The 24,453-nt window shown below is 41.2% G+C and overlaps 1 protein-coding gene across 3 annotated transcripts in view; it reads right to left on the bottom strand.

The window, feature by feature from the left end:
• Nucleotides 1-1,958: 1,958 nt before the first annotated feature.
• Nucleotides 1,959-24,453, bottom strand: part of AGK (acylglycerol kinase) — a 38,643-nt gene continuing 16,148 nt past the window's right edge. For 2 of the 3 annotated variants that reach the window (XM_082498388.1, XM_082498390.1), the window contains exons 5-15: nt 23,880-23,972; nt 22,853-22,885; nt 20,755-20,849; nt 18,601-18,670; nt 17,734-17,813; nt 15,572-15,629; nt 12,070-12,217; nt 10,869-10,966; nt 8,522-8,592; nt 4,144-4,228; nt 1,959-2,416 (exon numbers count right to left, since the gene is read on the bottom strand). In XM_082498388.1, coding sequence (XP_082354514.1) covers nt 2,279-2,416; nt 4,144-4,228; nt 8,522-8,592; nt 10,869-10,966; nt 12,070-12,217; nt 15,572-15,629; nt 17,734-17,813; nt 18,601-18,670; nt 20,755-20,849; nt 22,853-22,885; nt 23,880-23,972 — 969 coding nt within the window. In that variant the 3' untranslated portion in view covers nt 1,959-2,278. The remainder of the gene's footprint in view (nt 2,417-4,143; nt 4,229-8,521; nt 8,593-10,868; nt 10,967-12,069; nt 12,218-15,571; nt 15,630-17,733; nt 17,814-18,600; nt 18,671-20,754; nt 20,850-22,852; nt 22,886-23,879; nt 23,973-24,453) is intronic. The other variant, XM_082498389.1, reaches the window with a different exon arrangement.

The following is a 24,453-nucleotide window of genomic DNA, read 5'->3' as shown; positions in this document are numbered from 1 at the left end:
AGAACAGAGTCCTTTCCTCAACACTGTAGATAGCAGATTCAGCCTCTGCTTATTTTATGTAATGTTTTCTTCACACCTCCCCTCTGAATATTGCAATTCAGAGGTCTAGAACTGCTCCACAGTGACCTCCAAATTGTAGAGGAAGGAGAAAAATTACTTGACTGGTATTCATACAAGCTACTCAACTTATGCTGATATGAATATTTAAATATCTCAGATGACCCTTGATACTTTAATATGAGAGCAGCATTAACAAGACGAATTCTGAAGGGAGCTCTTGGTTACCCTCAAGCAAGGAATCACAGGGCAATGGGAGCTATGCATCTGATACTATGGAAGAGAATTAGTCATTTTCCCTGTAAAATGGTACAGATGAATCCGAAGCTAGTTCTTATCATCTCTCTGCTTACAGCAGGCTGGTTGTAGTTCTAACAGCTCTGATGTTGTTTGCATCTTGCAGATGTGTGGTTGCTCCTATAGGCCTGTGGCTGTGTAGAGAAACTGCTTACTAAAACATGGGTATTTTTTTAATACAATTAAAGCTTACCTTTTTGAAATGGCTGCTGCCTTGTCTTTCCTGCCACTTGAGGAGCATTGGTAATTTTATTACAGAAGCATCAGCTTGATGAAAAACTCAGTTGCTGAGAACTGCTCTGAGCCAGTGGCTGCAGAGCAACGTTCTGGGTGTCTCTGTGGCAAGCAAAAAGAGCAGAGCACAGCCAACATGTTCCTTGGAGAGTATCCCAGGTGTCCACTGGGCACTAAAAATTGCTGCAGAGCAGAAGAAAGACAGCACAACACAGGCCCTATCACCAGCATAACCATTAAAAGAACTAGCAGACTTCTACTCCCCTAGGGTCTTGGTCAAGAAAGGGATGAGTGCTTGCCCCAATAGCTTAGGTTATTAGTTTCTTCACACCGTAGTCAAGGGAAGGACAGCATTCAGTTTGGTTTTGGCATCACCCAGAAAACCAACCCTACTTCCCCTTTCAAAGCATTTTTCCTTTAGCAAGTCTCCAGCAGAGGATGCTGTTGCAGCAGCATGCAGCCAGGATGCAGTCTTTTAACAGTCTTTAACAAAGTTTCTAGAAGTCAATTCACTAATGCCCTTATTTTGATTACAGCAAAGAATCAACAGATGAACTTAGACTAGATCACAGCATAATATGGGGACTATGTACAAACAACAGTCACATCAGAAAATAAGGATCTTTTTTTTTTTCTTCCAGTAAGCAAGGCAGAATCATGTGAACTTGTAAGTTATAATAAGAAGGGCAACAGATAACCTTGCCCAAGTCAATAATATTTTCTTTCAGCAATTAAAGCGAAGCTATAAACAAAAGCTTAGAAAAGCAGCAAAACCAATTACAGTACCAGGGCTCCAGGGAATGTAGGTTGCATAAGGAGTGATGAGCCCTGTTTACATAGAGAAGAGCAACCAGACACAAGGAATAACAACATTATTTGAATGCCCTTATTTGTGTTATACTACTACAGGAATAAAAGGAATACTTACAAAAAAGACTCATTTGGCTTGTTTAAAGAGTCTTTCCACATGTACTTCATACAGCTCTGGGTCAATGATGACATTTTCCAATTTGCTTCTGTATACCATACCTAAACTTGATCAAAGGAACATATTTCTACTATATTATTAACTGGAACTCTGTGCTGTTGAATCTGGCAAGATGAAAAAAAATAACATAAATATCTTTTATCCAGATACATATGGGGAATTTTTAAACTTTCTCTGAAGCTTTGTATCACCGATCTCGAAGTTATTTTGTGACAGAGTAGATAACCAACCACCTGTTTTAATGTGTCAATGCCAACATTTCACAGATCTCTTTCACATTACTCCGTCAAAATGAATTTTTCCAAGATTGCAGGTTTTGCGAGATTTATGCATAGGTAAACTGGACCTAAACTCTTAAAACACAAGGACAAGTGTGCTTTCATTTTACTTTAATATACAATTGCATTAAAGCAGTAGCATCTGGCACACAGCACTCAGCCTGCAGTGCTGTAAATGGAACACTGATGACTTTGGGGGAAAAAAAAATGCCATCAAGTTAACATGCATTTCTTAGAATTTTCGTTTGCATTTTTAGCCCCTTTGAGACTAGCCAAATTAGCTACTTCCACTGGAAATACCTTGTGCATAAAAATAGCCAAATGGCTTACTAGTCTGGTGGAGCTAATCAAGTCAGTGAGGTCTTATGTGCCTTGAAGAGGCCCTGATAAGACTGGTAAACATTGGCCCCTTTGACATCAATTCTCATTGTACTGCTGCATGGAGCATCTGCTCTCTCATTCTGGGATCACAGAAGAACCGGAGTTTCCGGGGTAATAGCTTCACCTCCACAGGCATAGCTTCATACTCCTCATTATCAATGCCAAAGGATCCCTCAGTGCCCTGTGTAAAGATAACAGTGCTGATCAGGGTTAAACATCAAACAGATTATTTCAGCAATGCTGTAATGCTGATACCTGATTTTACTAATAGACTACAGTTGAATACTTAGCTGAGTCTTAACCAAGATAACCCCCTCCCTATGCCTTCCAGTCCATTCGGTCTCAACAACACAGTGAGAGCTATCCTTTACCGCACATAACATATTAAGAGCCTGTTGTGTAAGATATTACTTCACTTAGTTGCTAATTGGTGATAATTAAATGCTTTAATGACCTACATTGTTTATACTGAAAGATTCTTTGCTATTGGAACTACAATTATATTCACTTAGATCTTGGTCTGCCAGTGGTGACAGAAACTAATCTGCAGAAGTGCCTGTTAAATAACTCCTATTAAATCCACGTTACAAACACCTTTTGGTATTGTTTTAGTACATTGATTTGAAACGTGAGATGCAAAGTAATTCACAGGTCAGGAATTACTCAGCAGTAGAATTTTCTTGAGCATTTTCTTTAATGCTGATAAAGTCACCAATGATTAAAACCATTCATCAAAATGGCAGGTTGATTTTACCTAAACAAATTCGGTGACTGCTTTGCATACACTTGACTCAAGGTAGGGCTATGTTATGTGGATACTCAAACTAGCTCCAAGTGAACTCGTACACCAGAACAGCACAGATTAGAGTAAGTAGCGTAGGTCCTGGAAGTCAGAGGTATAGCAGCCTCCCTAGATCAACATATCCTGCTTCTCTGCAAAGCTGGTGAGACTCATCTGAGCTGCCTCCAGTTCCTCCATGAGAGCTATGTCAAGGAATTGAACAGCACTGCTTTATGCCATGCACACATACTCTGACTGTCTTTGCAGCAGCTGCAGTACAAAGAGTTCATTTTATACCACAACCTTTACTTATGGCTCAGTTGTACTTAGCCCAGCACTCCAGAGTATTCTTTCAGAATCACAAAGCTGCCACAATATGAGTTTGATGCAGGTATTAGGATGCTGGCAAATCATGACATCATAATTAATGATTTCCACTTTGTAGCCACAGATTTTTTCACCTTTTGGCATGTTCTGTTCTCTCTTAATATGAAAGTCTTTTGCTGAATGATAGAACATTTGAAGATAGAAATTATTTATGAGACTGACTTCATGTCCTTGCTAAAACAAGAAACAGTCCTCCCCAAGACTGCAATAACAGTCTCTTCTTTCTAAGAGGCAACAAAAGACTAACCTAAACTACACAGGCAGACATAGATTTGGCTTCTTTTTCAGCATCATCTATTCAAAGTTTCAAGACACTTCCTTGTAGTGATCTGAGCCCCACTGTTTTTTGTCTCCCTCCTTAGTCTCCATAAAGCTTCTAATATTTATCTTCTCTACACACAATCCCTCTAGGGTAAAATGTAGATGAGAAATTCCATCTTCAATACTAAGGAGAAGGAGGTGTGCAATGCACCCTTTACAGCCGCCGCCGCCCCCGCCCCCACCCCCCGTAAAAGGTCTGTCACTATTTACTGGCAGAATGAAGTTTCCCCTCTGGTTCACAGACCATTTTCTGGTATGTGTCCCCTAGTCATCGACTGAGTTGCTGCACTGAGAAACTGAATGTCTCACTGGCAGTGTAATCAACCTCCCAGATTTGGAGTAGGGATTTCTTAATGTGCAGCAACAACTGGCACGAGGAAATAAAGTGACAGAGTTTTCCAACTCCCTCAGCTTCTCACCTCTGGAAGCTGCAAGATGCATCTGCTGGCTTGGATGCACTGACTCCCTTCAGGGCACACATGTGGATCACGCATCTTTTGACTTCTGTTCAAACCAAAAGAGAGGTAAGGTAAGGTAAAGAGATGATTCTCTAGGAAACAGCCATCTTTAGGGATGACATCATCGTGGATTGGTAAGTCACTATGCATTTATAAACTTAGAGGTTATGTGTATATACAAATATTTGTGGGTTTAACTGAGAAACTAAAATAGACATTTCTTCTTCTGCTGCAGTTAATACATATAACAGTATGCACTGACAACCTCCAACCAGCTCCAGCTCTGAGGCTTACTGAATATATTTGAACACAGTTTTGTATATTTGAACGTACAGCACAGTTTTGTGCTCCTCACTTACATGCTGAACTGTACAATTCCTGCAGTCAATGACTATCATCTCCTCATGTCCCACGCACCCACATAACTTACCAGCAACCTAAGCAACCCTAAGCCAAAAAAACCCGATAGAATGTTATACTGAACCACTAAATTACCATCTAAAAAACCTCTTCTCACATCAACACGAGTCAGCGTGAAGTTTCTTACTAGCTGCTTTTATATCATTCTTGTGAAGAAACCCCCCAGAACATCACCATTTTACCCATTCCAAATAACATACCAGATTCTGTCAGCTACTCTTCTGGTGCCTGTGAGATTCTTATTTACATACTGTACTTAGAGGAGTGCTACTCTCCTATGTGCTCCCAGTTGACATCCACAGAAATAGAAGGCAGTTGCCTTTCCTAGAAAGCTGGTCGTGCAAGTGCCATGCGGTCTTTTTCAAGACTTAGGTTGCTGTCCTGTCACTGGATCAACTGTTAAAGAATAGCACACTGCGATTCCTTTTCCTAACATGTGCTGTTGCAGAGTAAGCACAAGCTCTTGGGTACACTGACCTACCTCTGGCCTCCTGACTGAAAACACACATACCTATTTGGCTGACCTGGGACAAAGGATACACTGCACCCCAGGCAGTAACCCCTCAGTTTGGGCCCCTCTCCAGACAGACAGCACCACACAAAAAGCAAAGGGGATAGCAGAAACTTAGAGAGTTAATATATCACAGCTCTCAAGCACGGCAAAATTATCACAGATATTCCTCCAACAGGCAATGGCAGCTGTCCCCAACTTTTCTGTCTATTCTGTAGACTGATATGAAAGAAGACTGCATTTAAATATTGCCCAGGAAAAGAAGTCACAAAAATATGTCAGAAACTCCCCACACACCAAGCCTTCTATGCCCTGAGGAATGCAAGTGACTCAAAATCACAGAAAATCCCAGAGAAAGAACACAAGAAGAGAGGGTTGAAACAGGAGATGGTAATCAAAGACAAAGGAAGAAAAACCAAGACACCAAAGGAAAGGGCAGGGAAGGACGGAGGCAAGATTAACTGGGGAAAGTTTGTTTTTAATAAAATATGTATATACTAAAAGATTAATGAGTGAATGTGAGGGAATTAAGGGTCCTCTTGGCAATATAAGTTATAAATCATTGATGGCATGCAATACTGTCATTTTACACAGTGCTGTGCAAACAAGCAGCAAGATTCCCTGCTTAAGGTTTAACTTGCTCGAAGTTTGACATACAAGGTCCTAGATATCACAGTCAGGTGAGTCAGTAGATTTTTTGGTCCAAGAAGGTAAGTGAGGCTCTACATAGATGCTATTATTGGGTCAAGGGAAGCTCAATAGAGACAAGACATGGAACTAAATTAAGATCAGTCAAAGGAGAACGCTGGTAGAAGCAAATAGACACAACTCCACTTGCAGTGATTGCCTCTCTGGTGACCCAGTATAAAAGGATCAGAAGTTATTTCCATTTGATTCTGCTTCGTATTCTAGACAAGACAAAGTGGAACAGGAGCAAAGCCTAACAGCAACAGTTCCAATTCTTTTATCCCACTCCATCTGCTGAATTACAAAAATACAGGCAGAGAGCACACCACAGAACCTACTGCAGATAAAACACACAATATTAACTTAGTTCTTGTCCCCTGAAGTAGCCAATGTGAAATGATTCAGAGTAAGACGCTCTAACCGAAAAGCACTCTTCTCCATCGTAGCTGGTAACTGTATGCATGCCCTGGAGTGACAGCTCTCTATGCTTTCATATATAGAATCTAAGCTGGCTATCAGGATGTGGATACCCACTCTCCTTCCCTCCAGCACTTCTTAGCACTACAGTGTAACCACCTGTTCTTCCCCCACCTTATCTTTAACATCAGCTCTACCCCTGCTGCAGATGCTCTTGTTCACACCAATCTGATCCACAGCCGGAGGGCACTTTTATACACCTGGGATGACCTACTCCTTTCTTTCAAAACCAACAGCAGTTGCCCTCCAGCACTCTGATGCACCCACACACACCCTGCGTAAGCCTGCATGGTAGTTTCCTCGCTGGATGTGTGGTTTTCTCTGTGTGATCCATCAGTTCTGATCAGCTTGTGTCAGTGGCCTCTTCAATATAAAAAAACTTGCTATCTGCACTGATAAGGTATTTTCCCTAAAAACCCTTTCAACCCCCCAAATTCTGGCTGAGTTTAAAACTATGCATTAAAAAAAGAATTAAAAAGAAAGACCTTCTTCACACATTTTGAAAGACAAAGCCTGCTGGTGCTAGGCAATGGGGAGCCTCTAATAATGGGCTTGATTCAAACCTAGCTGCCAAAGGGCACTGTGTGGTGAGGGCTTCTCTGAACACCCTGATTTTGCCTTGCAAAAACAGGGCACGTGTTTTCTGTTCTGACTCCTCTCTCTAGCACTAACCAGTCCCTCCCACTGCTCCCCCACGCCATACACTTCTCTTTCTCTTTCTTTGTTACCTACAGATTTTTGGGCACTAGTTAATCAAAAGAGCTTTTTTCTTTGAACTTCTGCTTGAACAGCAGCTCAAAGCTTTTGGTACTGCCTCTAATTAGTTCTAGCCAGCAGGGCATGTTAACTCAAATCAGAGGCTTTTTCTGCAAGACAGTGTAATTGCAGTCAGAAAATGCGACATACTACTGTGTGAAGCATGTCCAGTCCACACGGGAGGCATTCTTTACAGTGGGTGTACACTCAAATACCCCTCCCTTAAATCACACAAATTCATCCACATTTTTTCTGCTAACAAAGTGTCCAAGAACACAGCATAGCATCTCCTTTGTCTCCCCCCTTTTAAATGCCAGGTTTCTCTTGTTGCTAATGGGAAAATCTCCTCTTCCTTTCTTTCTGTAGCCTTCAAAGCAAAGATTTCAGTCCCAAGCAACCTGTGATCCACGTGGCTCATGCAATTTAAAAGCAGTTGCAGATGGTAACCTGACCTACTGTGTACGTATAGGTCAGAAGATCCTACGCCCACTGAGGCTCGCGGGATGCTCAAATAAGGGGCCTGCTGCTGCTATTACTATCATAAACAAGACATACATGCAGGAATTCTTACAGTGATGACAAGCAGGTAAAAACGTGTTGAAATCTTTCCATTGACTTCAATAGAGGGAGCTCTAAGACTAGAAAATAGTATTAGCAAACAAAATGTAACATGCAGAAGAGCACTTCTGGATTTAGTAGGAAAGTCTGTTGCTGGTAAAAACTGCAGTGAAAATGCAATATATTTGCTAGTGGGACTTCATGGAGGAGCTGGAAAAAGCTGCTCAGATTCATGTCTGGTGAGAGCAGGAGAAACAAATGTGCTACAAGACAACATTCAAGCACAAAGGAAGCAATACACATTCACTCTTTCTCTACATGCTGCTTTTTCATACCTGCAGCCTTCTTACTCCACACGCAAGCAGCACCAATACGTTTGCTTAAAGTCCCTGTTTAAATTCTCATCTTCCAAAAGTTCTTCCAGCTCAGACCTAATTTCTCACAAGAGATACTGAGTCAAGGGAGCCCTCCACTTAGAAGCAGGGCCTGTCTAATCAGAGTTCAAAAATCCCAGGTACCACTAATACAAACGTATCAGCTCTGTGACCCACCTCTCAATCCACTGAGCAGCTAGGGCTAAAAGATTCTGGGGATAAATCTGTACAGCTGTCTATAAAAGTCAGTTATGACAGTATTATCCAAGTAGCACCAATCAACTGCAATGGGGAAAAAGAGGAAAGGTATAGCAAACTGAGAAGCTAGGAATAACTCCAGGTAGGCTTTGTTTCTGCCTTGTTTCCAGAAAGAGAAAATTAGGAAGAATTTTAAAGAACAAAATCAGTAATCCTCATGAAGCGTTACTGACTGGTGCCTTTTGCAGTCCTCTGCTTCTGAATTTTGCAGCACAAGATCAGAGAAAAACAGCATACGTCTCATTCTGAGTGTTCCAAGTCAGATTCTGTCATCTTTTTGCAACCTTCCCATACTCACCCTCTGTTTACAAACTGTCCTTTGCTGACGGTTTCTTCTTCAATGCAAATATCCATGAAGTCTTCAGTGCGCTATGCAAAAAAAGATTCAGAAATGAAGCAGTTAACATTTCAAAATGCCACACCCATGATGCTGCAATATTTTCACAAAATGTCCAGTCCTTTGTCCCACAAAAGGAGGCAGAATATGCATTTCATGCTTTTTTCCTCTCTTGACTTGAGATTCAAATTATAAATTATAGGTAGCAATTTCTCATTGATGACTATTCAGTAATAAATACCTCAAGACATGAAATAATGCTTCACACGTTTGGCTTCTTGCTACGTTTCACAGACTTATTAAAGACAGTAATAGCAGATCACTTGGGTTTACTTCTGTTCACAAAGATTGCTAATCAATAGGTCTTTCATGACTTTCAGCAATAGTACAACGATGCAACATTTGGCCACCAAACATTACAGCAAGAAAATTTTTAACAATACAAATTGGAAGTCAAAGTGTTCTTGATATCATTCCTTTTGACTCCTTACTCAGCTTCTTTTCTATTTACAGCCTGCCCTTAAATTAAGTATACAGTAAAGCTTTTGTCAGGAAAGCAGCTTCAAGATGCAATTCATTTTTTATTTATTTCATTTATTTATTTTAACATTTCTGTCCTGGCAAAAGTCCTAGTGCAGATGCAATCAAAATGACAATAGTAAAAATACATGGATCTACTAGTATAACTGGTTTTATTTCTTTGCTGTATCTGCAGAGGTAGGCTACACGCTGTCTGAGCTGCACCTGTATGGCTTTATCAGCTTCTCTTCAATAGGGCAGCCTAGGCATGATTCTGAGGTGAGACAGAAAGACAAGAGTGGCTGACAGTGCTCCGCAGATACACCCTGGTATTGACTCGAGAGCTGCTGTTCAGCTTTGATGACTACATGGACAATGGCTTCAAGAGCAGAAGTTAAAAGCAGCTATAAGGGATCCACATCTGTAGAAAAAAAGATGCAGTATCAAGATACTTCCAGCTCTCGAAACAGAAAAGTACAATTGCCCTAACATAAACCTGTCTATTTCTTTAGGCTATGCCAGAGAATCCAACATCATTTCTTTGTTCAATACCGGTATTAAAGTGCATCTTGAAAGCATAAAGGGGGGGGGAGGGGGGGGGAGAAAAAGGACATAAGGGATAGTCTGTGGTAATGAGATACTTTTTCAGTTCTTGGTAGGTCTGCTTTTACTTCACATCACTGACTCCAGGTCACTGAATCCAGTTCAGCGACCAAAACTGTTCTGTTCAAGTGCCATTTTGAAACCACTAAAAAACAAAATACACAAACACTAGTCTCTGTCTAGCTTCTGCCATTACTGGGACACTGGTGGTCCAAATCATAAGCCACTGACAAAGAAGCAGCTAAAATTCATGTGGTACATTCTAAGAAGAAAACAGAAGGAAATTTTAAGTCTAGATCTGCCCATAGTTTGGCTGGGTTTTTTTTGACTGATCCTACAAAGATAACATACCACTATAACACAAATTTTCAGGTTCTTAAAGACCCTGAACCCCGAGCAAGAAACACCTTGCAGTAAGTTCAACACCTCCTGTTATTCTGGGTGTACTGGCAGTAGTTTCCTGCAGCCATGAGGAAGACATGAAGGGCAGCTCACCAGCACAGGATCACTGTGTTAGCATTTTCCAGTAGAACTGAAGACTGACATCTACCCAAATAGCTTTCACAGCAATAAAATTGCACAAAACCACAGACATAAGCCCAAGACAGGTTTTAAAACAGTGAATGAACAGCATGAACATGTTGCGAAGGTTATGACAAGAACAGTTCCCCTGCTCTCTTGGTTGTACTTTTCCACAACCACCTGCATTTCCTGTCCTTCAACTCAGTGTAGCCCCTGTCCTTTCTCTCATCCCAGTTCGTTTGAACTCTTTGCTTTGCAAGCCAAAAGACAAAGAAAAGGCCACGATTCCAGGTAGACATTCAGGCTCAGAGCTTCCTTCCAGCACCAGCTGATAAAATAGAATCACTATCTCATGGCTCAAGAAGGAAAGGAGTGCCTGTTATGATGCCTTGTTTTCTCCTGGGCAATCCTAAAGTTTCTGTTTGGCTAGTAAAACCTTCTCATTATATAAATTCTTCCTGATCCCACTGCATCCCAGTTTTACATGTGTCTCCAGTGCTTTTACACTGCCTCTGAAACGTGCCCATTCCTGGGTTTAGTCATGGGCCCCTCCTTGTATAGGGTAGTAAGCTTTATTTATAGAGACAGAAAAATAGGAGTTTAGCAACACAGGAAAACTGTGTGGGCAGGCAGCATTGGGAATCCAGTTATACTATGGTCTTACTGTCAGATCAAGCTGCCTGTTCCGAGTTGCAATGGAAAGCTCAATGGTGGACAGCTTCAGTTCTTCCCAGTCCTCTGGGGCTACCTCCTGGGGGATCTCTGCAAATACAGAAGAGAAGATATCATTAAGTGGAATTTAATTACACAGATCATCATTTCACTGTTATGAAGCATGAAACATCAATCTGCAAAAATCACTCTGACCCATTGTGCCCACTAGCTTTGTTTCTTTCAAACATCAAAATCTTAAAAAAGGAAAAGGGAGCTTGAGAATACTGAAGGAAATAAAAAAATACCACCAATATTTACACAGTGGCAGGAAAGACTATCAACCACATTAAATGGCAGCCCTGTGAGTCCTTATGCCCAGAGATTAACATATCTCCTGGGCTAGTATTACAGGAACATTTAGAAAACACATGAAGCTCTGCTACCAAAAAAAAAAACAGGAATCCAGTGTTCAGGGTGCCGTGGTAATACACATTTTCTTTAGGAGAAAACTCTAGGGTTCAGTTCTCATACACAGGTCACTTAGTCCACGCTTCTGTCTAAATCACCTCCACTAGCCAAGAAGGAACGAGAAGTACTTTGCATCACTCCAGACTCCGCAAAATGCACGCTCCCCTTCCTTCTGCAGTCTGCCACATGCACTGCCTAGCTAACAACCCAACCCAAGAGAGACTCACAGAGCACACAGAAGAAAATTTATGGTACAGAAAGAAATTTAATGTACTAAGAGAAACTTAAGGCTTCTGCATGGCCCAAGTTTTATTGTTCTATTTTAAGTAACATTTGTTACTGTGTCAGAAACCCCCCACACACAGAAAAACAAGGGCTGCTCCTCTCTCACCAGCTCACTAAGAAGCCATTCTATAGGAGGAATAGCTTTCAAGAAGCTCACCCGTAAGAGCCAAGTATCACCTATGGAGGCTTCCATAGCAATGGCAAGCAACTATGAGCCCAAGGAACGCTCTGGGTTCTTTACAAATTCATTTTTGTAGAGACCACAAGCACTGACAGGACTACTCTGTTCCATTTCTGGCAGATATCATTGTAACTATGTTGACAAAGTGAAAGTTTTAATAAATAATAATATAAAAATGAGAGAGTAGAAAAGTAAAGCAGAACCCCACCTCCCGCCTCTGATCTATTAGAGAAGTAAAGCCTGCCTGTGAGTTTATGCCAAAATACACACACCTCACCTTTTGGACGAGATGCCCAGTATAATCGAAGTCGTCTGTAAATCCTCACATACAAAGGAGGTCTGGAAGGTTTCTCCTCTGGCTCTTCTGGAGGTCTCTCAGTTGGACCCAGATACATGAGAGCAGCTTCGTGTTTCTGAGGCCACTCCTTGGATTTACATGGAAAGGAAAGAAAGAAGATAAAGGGCCTTCTGTTGAGTATCTACCTGTTTATTCTGTTTAGTCCTTCAGCCTATTTATTCAGTGCTTCCAGATACTCCTTCAGAGCTACCCAGATCCCACCACTGCCTCAGCCTAGCTTACTGCTCTCCAGCCTACAGATACATATGTGAGATGACATTTCTGTAGCTCAGAAAAGATTACCCACAGTTCCCAAGTCTACTAATCTACTCCTTCCCCACACAGAAGTGAGGAATTTTCCCCTCTATAAGCAGAGGGTAAAGGCACGTTTTCTTTCCTGCTGATGTGTGGCAGGGTGACACAGCTGCTTTTGGCTGGAGGGACCAACCAAAACCAACAAGGTCAACATTAACATTTGGAAGCACAATTGGTTTCGGCATGGCACAAAGACAACCTCAAAAAGCAACTGCACAGCGGGGTCCAGTGCAAACAGGCAAAGACTACAGTGCTGTGTGCAGCCAACGGGCACTAAAACCTGGCCAGCCTTTGTTCTCCAACTACTCATGACAATCAAGATCTGGCCTTATAGTCAGGTGCTTATAGACAGCAATACAACAGGTCTTAAGGCAAGTCAGGTGAGCTTTACAAAGCACCTGAGGGGGAAAAAAAAAAAAAAAAAAGAAAAAAAAGTAGTAAAGTAGTAATACATTACTCTTGGTGATATTTCAGATTCCAGTGCCAGAAACTGATGGGCTACAGAAGAACCTTAGCTCCTGAAATACTTCCAAATGTTGACAAAGTTTATTTCCTCTCTTTTTCTTTTTAATAGTTTCTGAAATGCTCAAAACATAGGACTGATGAAAGGAATAATATGACTTTTTTTTTTAATGTATATACTAAAACAACACAGCCAAGAACCCACATGTACTCGATACAATTATTTTTGGTGGTGTTCCTCAGGGGTCAATACTAGGACTGGTACTATTTAACATCTTTGTTGGCGACATGGATGTTGGGATTGCGTGCACCCTCAAAAAGTCTGCAACAACACCAAGCTGTATGGAGCAGTCAACACACTGGAGGGAAGAGATGCCATCCAGAGTAACCTTGACAGACTTGAGAGGTGGGCTCGTGCCAACCTCATGAAGTTCAACAAAGCCAAGTTAGTGGGTTGGGGCAATTCCATGCACAAATACAGGTTGGGCGGAGGATGGACTGAGAGCAGCCCTGAGGAGAAGGATTCGGGGCTGTCGGTGGATAAGTTCAACATGAGACAGCAATGTGTGCTTGCAGCTCAGAAAGCCAACTGCATCTTGGGCTGCATCAAAAGAAGCGTGGACAGCAGGTTGAAGGAGGGGATTCTGCCCCTCTACTCTGCTCTCGTGAGACCCCACCTGAAGTTCTGCATCCAGCTCTGGAGCCCCCACCATAAGAAGGACATGGACCTGTTGGGAGTGGGTCAAGAGGAGGGCCATGAAGATGATCAGAGGGCTGGAGCACCTCTCCTGTGAAAACAGGCTGAGAGAGTTGGGGTAGCTCAGCCTGGAGAAGAGAAGGCTCCAGGGAGACCTTATAGCAGCCTCCCAGTAGCTGAAGGGGGCCTGCAAGAAAGCCAGAGAGGGACTTTTTACAAGGGCATGTAGTGATAGGACGAGGGGGAATGGCTTCAAACTGGAAGAGGGTAGGTTTAGATTAGATATTAGGAAGAAATTTTTCACTCTGAGGGTGGTGAGACACTGGAACAGGTTGCCCAGAGAAGTCGTGGATGCCCCATCCCTGGAGGTGTTCAAGGCCAGGCTGGATGGGGCTTTGAACAACCCGGTCTAGTGGGAGGTGTCCCTGCCCGTGGCAGGGGGGTTGGAACTAGATGATCTTCAAGGTCCCTTCCAACCTAAACCATTCTATGATTCTATGATTTTTCTACGCACAAGATTTTAGAAGTAGTTTTGGATCATATAGCACAGGTTGTTAAACTAATTTACCTCACACCTCTGAGAGCAAGGAAAGACTCCACTATCACACCTACATAATAAACAGGACGAACAGTGGTTTTAGCAGCAGAGTAGGTCAATAATCATTAACACTTATTGTTTGTGTAAAGGGAAAAGCAGCAATGCTGTCATAATTTAAGCCTGTATATTTTAGAAGAGATAACACTCATAACAACACCCCTAACAATATCAGTGCTGAGCTTTCCCCTTATGCTGTTTTCAGCTACAGGTCATCCTGTTTCAAGGGCCAACCACGGAAAAAACAGAAAAGATGAAGTGCACATCAGCAAAGACAAGCTAAGAAGGTATTAAGCTCAACAGGCTGGAGCCATAATTCCTTATGGAAATTAACAAAATGATAATGTAAGAGGCACATAAAGCAATGAATACCACAATTAGGGGAGATCAGGTAGAAACTTTTATAGCAGAAAAAGTGGGCACTTCTCTTTAACGTTCAGCAGGTTAAACAGATCTTTTTGATGTACAATAAATAGCTCACCAGTGAAATCCACTATCACTGCCACTAACTGAGGCTAAGGACTCAGCAAGAGTGAGAAAGGGGCTGGAGAGGAGTAAAGAATAGGTTTCTACCTCGTGTGCCAGCACACAGAATCATCATCTCAAATTTCCTGGGGATGGGGGTAAAAAAATAAAAAGATCTTTCATGGACACATTACAATTTAACTTTTAACTCCACTTTACAGGAGCTTCCTATAAAGGAAGCATTGGCACTACCACAGACAGAATGGTTGGACTGCACAGTCTGATCTACCACACCAGCTCCTGGGTATTTCCACAGACTTCCATGAGGCTCCTTATAAGTTCAGAGAAAGGAAAAGCACGTGAATGAAAATGCCTCACCTTTCACGCAGGTCAAATTTTAATCTTTCCGGGATCAATTTTAATCAACAGAGAAGTTTAAGGTGAGAGAAGCTATTAATCTTCATGTACATTTTACTACACATGGAAGCCTGATTATCAGTGTGCATGAGCAGTCTAATTACAGACACTTCTGCCAGATGAATAAATCAGAACGAAATGTTATCATTAGAAAGTCTGCTGAAAAAAGGTGACAGAGCACTTTAATGGTTATCTTCGGCACCACTACTGCTCTCCGGTTTCAAAGGTGGTTTCTGGCTCCCCCTGGTGATCTTGCAGCAACAGATCCTCAGTAAAGAATTTTTTTTTTTTTTTTAAGTATTCCTCCTCCCCTTCATCTTTTCAGGTGTTATGTCTATCAATTGGTAGGGTTTTTTAACATGTCGAGTTTCACTTCCATTTTATATTGATACCAGAACCCTTCACAAAAACTTGCAGGCAAATAATACAAAGCATAGTCAGCCTTTTCATTTCCCAACTACAAAAATATTTTCCCTGCAATTACTCTTTACCTTAAACGTACTGAAAAAGTGAGCTGCTTTGGTTTTCAGAGGCCCAAGGTACCAGTACCTGAAAAAAGAACACAGATAGAACTTCTAAGACATCCAGCGGTCAATACTGGGAAAGGGAGAAATCTTGTATGAAGTCAGAGCACACAGACTTGTTTGCCACTGAAGTTAGTGCTTCCCTACAACATTTATGTGATACTGTAAAATAGTTTCTACACATCACCAGCAGCTTAGCAGTGACATCCCTTTCCTGAGCTGTAGATCACAAAAAAACAGTATACAATCTTCACTACAGGCAGCATGACATCTCAGTGGCAGAATTTTACCTAGTTATGTGACACAACTGGGAATGATTTAAAGGTCTGTGGTCTAACAGCTGGTGGGATGCATCTTCACAATATGCAATAAGGAATGAGGTTGGAGGAAACAAACAAACAAGCAAAAGTCTATAGCTTCAGTAACAAAAGAACAGAGCCAGCAAACATCAATTTGCCCCAAAGGATTCTCAGATCAAAATAAATGTTTTACAAAATAAAAATCCTGCCAGCCATAAAGTATTGTATAGAATCTAAAGATGTGACTACATTTAGGCACACTTGGCACACATTTTGATCACTGTCTTTTACCAACGAAGGTCAACAAACCGCATTAAACACCATTAGCTCAAGAGTACTGCAAATTTAAGAGTATCATTAACTACTAAGGTGTGCAACTGCCACACCACTCCCATCAAGTCATGAAATTGTCTGTAAAACAATAAAACCTCAAAAACATAAAACAGCACCATGTCTCCAACAGGACAGCGCTTAGCAGGGAGATACCCAGACAAATTTCTGTAACCGTGGCTTATTGCTTGACTCCATTCATAGTAGGTGCCTTCTTTTAAATATAAGATCAGTTGTATTGGAATACACCAAACGTTCATTTAGCGCAATATCCCATCTCTGACAGGGATCAAAAGTGGATGCTTAGGGAGAAGTATAAAAACAGGACAAGCACACATGGTCCTTGTCCCAAGCACATTCTGAGCACTCATTCATTTGTGGCTGAAGTGCTCTCCAAGTGGGGCACATTTTCTGTGCATTTGAAAACATTCATGGAAGAGAATGAGGTTTGAAAATGGTCATGCTGCCCCAAATACAAAAGGTGCTATCACACCTCCAGCACCGAGTCCAAAAGACTCTTGCGAAAGGGAGCTGCTGCAGGAAAAGATGCGAAGACTGACACCAGGCAAAAAACGGGGCATGCGCAGGAAGCCTAGTGAGAGTGCAGAGGGGACAGAAGTGCACTTTCTTAATCTTGGGGGTACAATTAGCAGGAAAGCCTACAGCACAGCCAAGCCTACACAATCTACTGAGCATGTCCCATGCTTCCCAGGGACAAACATCCTGGCCATTTATCACGTCTCCCCCATTCTCTATCACCTCTCAATCCTACTCAAATATCTGCCTGTCAGACTCTAGAGGTCTGCTACTTCTTGTTTCCTGACAAAGATAGTTCATTTCCAAAACACACGGTATTTCCTTATAGCTGCGCAGCAGAGGCATGTGCTGCAATTCCTCCATAACAGTTCGAGAAGTGAACTGCTTTGGCCCTGTTGCTCCTTCACCAGATAACACTAGTCATTTGATACACAGACAGTGGCATATTAAATGTCCATTTGGAGAAAGCCCAACAATTATTAGTTTAGCATTGAGAGAACAGTCATCAGACAGCACAGTCCATGCCATTTCTGGCAGGAACTGAAGGGCATTTCTACTGCATCTGATGTCCCTTGTTGGAATTGAGTTACAGAGTCTACGTGTGTCTTTTCATTGGCAACTGATGAAAAACAATGGCCAATTACTTTACTTAGACTTTACTCAAGGGAGAGCTTTTCCCACTGATACAATCTGAATAAAGTTCCAGAAGTGGGTACCACAAGGCAAGCAGAAAGTAAATACTTAAAAGAACAGGTCAGCACCAAGTAAGTGTTTATTTCAAATGACAAAAATGCTGAAATGTCTTACACTCCCATGTGCGTAATGCAAGACCTAACAAGAGTGGGTGCCTCTGTCTGTCAAATGCCTACACTCAAGACAGACTTCTTTAAAAGAAGGGAGTATGTCTTTTTAGGCAACAGATGCTAAAAAAAGGTACAGTTTCAAAAAACAGTGTTTTCTTACTTGCTGACTTTAACTCCTGCATCTCTGTAAGATCCCCATCTTAAACCAGTCACTGCAAACACAGGCTGCTCCTTTTCTCCCTGTAAAGAAACATAAACATTGTGAAATTGCTTTCTCTTATCTTGGTTCAAACTTTGGTTTTTGCAGCTAGAAAAATATCATTTCTATATAAAAACTGATTTCTGATTAACCCCAAAAGTGAAATTTCACAGAAGTATGATAAATAGCCAACTGCAATAAAGCTAAACAGAATTTAAGCATTATACATTTCATCCACTCCCAGAGAGGAATATAAGAGGTGAAGTTTTGAAGAGGTTGATTGAGTTTGTCTGCACACCCAGCAGTAGCCATTTCATTTTGTGGATATGATATTGTCAGCCAAAAGCAAGGGGCTCCGCACAGAGACACTAAGTTCTTGCTGTAGAAATGTCCATTCTACAACATAACAGAAAAATTATATTCAAAAAACCATAGGGGGCATAGTCAAAGGTTTCCCCATTTCGCATTTTTCAGTTTGTAAAAGAAAGCTATTAACTCCACAATACATATGAATGCATTAAATCAGCTCAGACAACTATTGTTATCTCTCGCCGTTTCTACAGAAACACTGGCGTTAGTAAGTTTTGTATTTATCAATACTCTCTGAGCCTCAAAAAAAGATGTTCAGGCATTCTAGTGTTTTCTCCAGTTTAGACTATCTGATGTTATAGCATACAATGGAGAAATGACTGCCACCATAACTGCTGATATCATAAACCAAAATTCATGACAGCATTACACAGAGGAAAAGCAGTCCTTGCAAACAGAACAAGACGAGAATAGGAAAGTTTTAGGAATGTTGGTTGCCAAATAATCAGAGGCTTTTACCTTGATCTGCAAGACATCAAGCGGAACTGTCTCTCCCTTCAAAATGGCCAACGTAGCATTAGTAATATGTCTGCAAAACAAACAGGAGAGAAGGAAAAGAAACAGGAAGGAAGAAGAAGAGTAAGCTTTAAAATTAAACTTTTTTTCAGTAAACCCCACTCCCGAGTCCAGGTGCGGCTTTTCTGCAGCAAACAGAACCACCCCAGGGAAAGAACTCTGACAAAGTATTGCACTTCCTTGAGATCAGAAAGCAAACTGCGTGGCTGCAACACATGACAAACCCTGCATTCTGACAAACAGCAAAAGACCTGCAAAGCAAAAGGAAGTTCTTAGCCTAAGCTTTTCAGAGATTCCTCCTTCCTCAGCTGATCTAGCAGATCATATGCCAACTCTGTTACTCGCTGTTTCAGATACTTAACACACTAAGGACCCAAATCATGGGTTTATTTTACTGGTGGCATGTATAACAACCTGGGAGAGAAGGGGATGGTTACAAGACTGGTCTCAATTCATGGGTCTGGGACTGAATCACCTTAGTATGTTAATTTGTTTTGAAGTTTTTAATCAACATAAATCTACCTATCAGCAGTGTGGGTTTGGTCTCCATTAAGTTGAGGACAGTAACTAAGACACTCTTATTTCAAGTCATAAAGCATGGCACTAAAGAATTTGTAACCAAAATGTTCAACTTCATAAAGAAGTCTCTATGTGCAGATCTTGAAGCATGTGTCTCACTGAAACTCCTTGTTTTCAAAGTTGGGTAAAATTTAAATTCCACATTGCACACATTTCCAGTGTCTCAGATGGACAGGGGAAAAAAAAAACCAAACCCAAATCCAGTTTTCAGATCCAGCCCAATATTCATTTCAATCAGCAGGAGAAATTGCCCTTGGCTTCACCAGACTTAGAGGATACTGAGACAGAGAAGGAAGCTGTTCTTCCCTCAGCCCTTCTTTTTTCCTAACTCTTCTCTTTCTGTAAGACTTCTACAGTTCCTATACTCCAAAGGTATGAACTAATAGTGCTGAAGGAACCAAAGCCCAAATATTTCTTTTTAAAATATCACTTCTGCACTTCTTAAGTCAGGTTCTGTTACTGGTGTGGATTGTTAAGCAGCCTATTGACCAAATTCCTTTCAACTTCACCAATATGCTGCCGTCTCACCTGCACAGTTCATTACCTTGGGACAAGAAGATCATTCATTTCTAACAGCTTCTCTAGAACCCAAACATAAATTATTATTTTAATCTTAGCTGCTGATTACAGCCTTGTCCATCTTGCCAAGCTTCAAAGCACTCTGGTAGCTTTAATGAAGGATGTTATGCCAGTTGGCTTGTGGGTTTCATGTATGATGGATACCAGCAAGGGTTCCACAAAGAAGAATGTTAATGAGTTACCGGGAGAATCAGAGTGAACAGATTTCAGGAGCAAGGAGAAATATATTCATTAGTATGGGAGAAGAGGAAGGAAAAGATTGAAAAGAAATGAAGTGTGGGGAAAAGAAAGCACAGTTGACTAGCCTTTTTACTTTAGAAGTGGACAAAACAAACTTACAACAAACTGAAATGCAGACAACAGATACTGTCAGACTGGGTCATATCCAGGATGCTGATAGGTAAGATTCAGGTTGTTGGAGAGTTGCCAGCATCAATCCCATCACAGGGATTGGAGAGAAACCCTGCAGAAGTCAGTAATGGCATCCAACCTTTCCCATAAAGATATTCTTGTATGCCTTACTTTGAAGATCCTAACCAGGCTATATGTGGACAGGTTTATAGAATTCTTAAACTGAAGAAGGAACAGAATTTTGTCATATCCTTGCTACATCCTTATCATATCCTTTCTGGCTTTTCCTAAGAGGCTTGATCCTTTTAAGCCCTTTTTTTTTTTAAACTCTGAGCATCAGACGATCACAGAGAAATTAGCCACAGCAAATTATTTCATGGTCTAATAATATACACATTTCCTTCTTTTAATTTTAGTCAGTTTTTGGGAGACATCAATTCAGGCAAGTCCAGAGAATCATCAAGCTATGCCCAGAGACTGCCAACTTTTATGTAACATAGAAGAAAAAGAAAAGTATCAGGCTACTGTGAAGCACTGCTCCTTGAAAACAAACAAAAAAGCCCCCTTGCAGAAACATGTAATACTTACTGGACTTGGTTCGCGCTCTCAGGGTAGAGCGTGTGGCTCAGAGTGCAGGTCTTCCCAAGAGGTATGAATCCTATAGGAATCTTACTGAAGACAGCCTGGACACATGAGGAGAGCAAATTAACATTTGCATCAGCTGAACGAAGCTTCCTGTGTGGAGATCACAGCTGTGTCTGATATCACCCCTTTGGCACTAAGCAGCCAGGCACTTCCTTAAATGAGGCAGTAATACATAATGACTCAGAACATGGCATCCAAATCTGTGAACCCACCACTGCCAACCGGGTACAAAGGAGCTCTCTGTAATCATTAAGAGCATTGTTACATGCAGGTTGGCAGCCACGTCCTAACTAATGCATGGATTCTGTCAGCAATCTGCCATCTTTCTTAATACTGATGGTGGCATCACAAGCTCTGAATGTCATTTACCATTGCAGAAATCCCCCTCTGATACAGTAACCTTGCATGGCAAAGAGACACTCTCAGTTAAGGAAAGGAAATTAATTGATTCCTCTGGCATCCAAATCATGAAGCAGCAGAAGGTCTAATTTTTGGAAGTCACTGACCGTGTTATTTTTCTGTACCACAGTTCAGCAAAAGGGCTTGTTGAAAGAGCAAGTTATTACACTATCCCTCATAATAAACTGTGCTTCTTGAAGCGTGTCAGCAAATCAATGTAAACTACCATATATCACAATGTACCATCTCTCTCCTGGGCACTGCAGCTAGCAGCGCCCCAATACTGCAAATCCACAGCGACTAAATAATACCCCTCTCACTTCATGCCCACCCGCTCTCCCTTGCTATCTCTGTGTCACCAGCAAATCTTAACACATCTCAAACACCCTTCTCTCATTTTCTTCAGAATTGTTTTACAGCGTGCAGACTACTGGCTGTTTGCAGGTCATGCAGTCATGCTCTGCTCCCCTGGCTGCTAGGAACAGCGCTTCTGGAATACCTTGCACTGCCTCTTCTTATCCAGGCAACAGTGGTATGACATACCCAAGTGAAAAAGGGAAGCAGAGCACAGAGTGAGGGGGCTGAACTGCAGATCTCTACTCCTAGGACAGAGTGATATGAAGGACAAGAAGAATTCCCTGGCCAGAGACAGAGTGTGACACAGTGGCAATACTACAATGCAGTATTCCACCCAAAACAGTGCTGAACGCAGAATTTTCTATGCTGTTGCAAATCAACCCAAGGTACATCAAGATCATGAATCAAAAAAATGGAGAAGAAAAACTAGCCAGTAAAGCCTCTAGAACTTTTCTTCCTGTATCTTTAGATTATGGAGGTCTCGGGGGACAACTATAATGATATTAAATTTAAAAAAATTGATGTCTCAGAATTGATACAGCCAGCGCCCCTTTAAAAATACTGGTTTGGTTACAGAGTTTCTCTTGTCACATTCAGACAAAGCAACTGCCTAAACAGATACAATTCTAGCTGCCAAGAATATCATCATAATCTTGCCTGTATCATTTAATTGAGATTTGCCAGCTCCTGCCAGAAGGTTTTGGGAACAATGATTCCCTCCTTTCTTCAATAACGCTGTCCTCCCTCTTTAAAAAGAAAAATCTCTCTCATTTCCATTCAGAGCGATCCACCTTGAGAGGTTAAAATTCACTTTCTGCAGCCATCTGCATAGGTGGGTATTCACCGCTTGAAAAAATAGCAAAGCAATCACAAAGCAGTAGGAGCATGGCCATAACTGAATTTGGGTTCAAGCTTGTACAAATACAAGGAAAACATGTACTTTTGCCTGATGCTTCTGCCAAACAAAGCAGCATACACAGCTGGTCCACGGGTCTTTGAAAGTTGTGCATTTGGCTTCTCCACAATCCTTATTCTGATGCTGGAAACTTCCCAAAGCCGTGGCTTGGGAGCCACTGCACTCCCTGAGAAAGGGAACGAAGAACAGTGGGCAGAATTGCAGGACACTAGCCTGGCTGACATATTATGCAGCAAGCTGGCTCCACATTAGTAAGCAACATATCTGTAGGAGACAGCTGAGGCCAAGAGATCACAATGGATGCACAAGACACTTCCTCTAAGAAATAAACAAAATTAAAAAAGAAAAAAAAAAATCACACTTCCTCACCTCATCTGCTCTGCGGAGAAGTCCAGTTATGACCTGAAAAACATGGAAAATACTCAGCTCTGAGAATTTTGTTTTTCGGTTCAGTAGAAAGCTACAAAATTCATACCCACGTGTACTGTTTGGAAAAGATTTAAGGAGCAGCTACTCTTTTATGGAAGATGCTACAGTTGCTTACATGGGAAAGGAGGCACGTTCAGCGTGCAAACACGGTGGAAATAGCAGATTATGAGTGTGTGTGAGTATACGCTGGCACTACAACCAATGCCAGTGTAAATGTTTTAACATTGAACAATGTTCTGCATAATACAAAAATAGCATGGGTCAGTGTGCAATTAACAATAATCAGTTCTAAGGCCAAGTGAAACGTGCAAAAATATTCTGACTACTTTCTCTTAAGGTCACTGCATTTCATTCAGCCACTGCCTTATGAAGCCAGTAGTTAGCATTCCAGGAAATGCTTTAATAAAATACAACCTTCCTTGAAAAATAAAAGTATCCCCTAGTTCTGCTGGTAGTTTGCTCCTGTCATTAATCATCTTGACAATAGGCATTTATTAAATACATAGCATGCTTTGTTATCACTCCCACATAATTTTAAATTATTTGATTCCCACTTAGGAAAACATGCATTCCTCTTGGGGAGGACAGATAGGAATGAACTTTGAAAATTAAACCATTACAGCTACATTACACAAAAAGAAAAAGTTAGAATCATGTATCCCCAAGGAAAATTCTCATTCCATAATAAAATTCTGGAAGATAGTTATGTCACACACTAGTTCTGCCCCTACTCCCATCTCCCATCATCACTTTTAGACTAATAACAACTCATCACTTTTAGACTAATAACAACTAGCACAGTTTTATTATGCCCAAAAGATTATAACATTGACTGAAAACATAGATACTAAAATGCCCAAGTCTCCAGTAGTAGCTGTTATGATGTTGCTACATTACACAGACTCAATCTTCTCACTCTCAGCCTGACTATGGTTCTCAACAAACCAGGACAAAGCTCCTGCAGTACCTCTTGTACGGTGCCATCTCCTCCTGCAATAATGATCAGATCTGTGTTTTCCACCAACTCCAGTAGCTTTTTCGCTTGTCCCTCATAATCAGTCTGAAGAAACAGAAATCCAAACATGAGAACTCAAGTGACTATTTCTATGATTTCTCTTCTATAGAAAAAGAAGAATCATATATCTATTTGCTTAACAGTTATTCGGATATAGCCACACAATACTGCGTATTACTGACAGTCACTGAAATTTCTTCAACCTCAAGAACAAATCTGCTGCCTAATACAATATGTGCAAGCAAACACACACAAAGGCTAAATGAAATATGTTATTCAATAGATCAAGAATATTGCAACAATTATATTTCCAGTTAGTTTTACATTGAAACAAAAACACAAGCAAACCACACTCTTGTAGAAAAAGTCCCAACATCTTTAGCAGCCAAAGTGTTCAAATGCGTCTCCTGAAACACAGAATCAGCTATATAAAAGGCAACCACCTGACAGCAAGCTGTTGACAATTGGTTTAGCAGTAAAGAGAGCACTGACTTTCTTAATCATCAAAACCGTTTTCTGCAACATG

Source organism: Vanellus vanellus, assembly GCF_965231255.1.
Source record: "Vanellus vanellus genome assembly, chromosome: 1".
Classification (NCBI taxonomy): domain Eukaryota; kingdom Metazoa; phylum Chordata; class Aves; order Charadriiformes; family Charadriidae; genus Vanellus; species Vanellus vanellus.
This window is presented reverse-complemented; position numbering and strand designations above follow the sequence as displayed.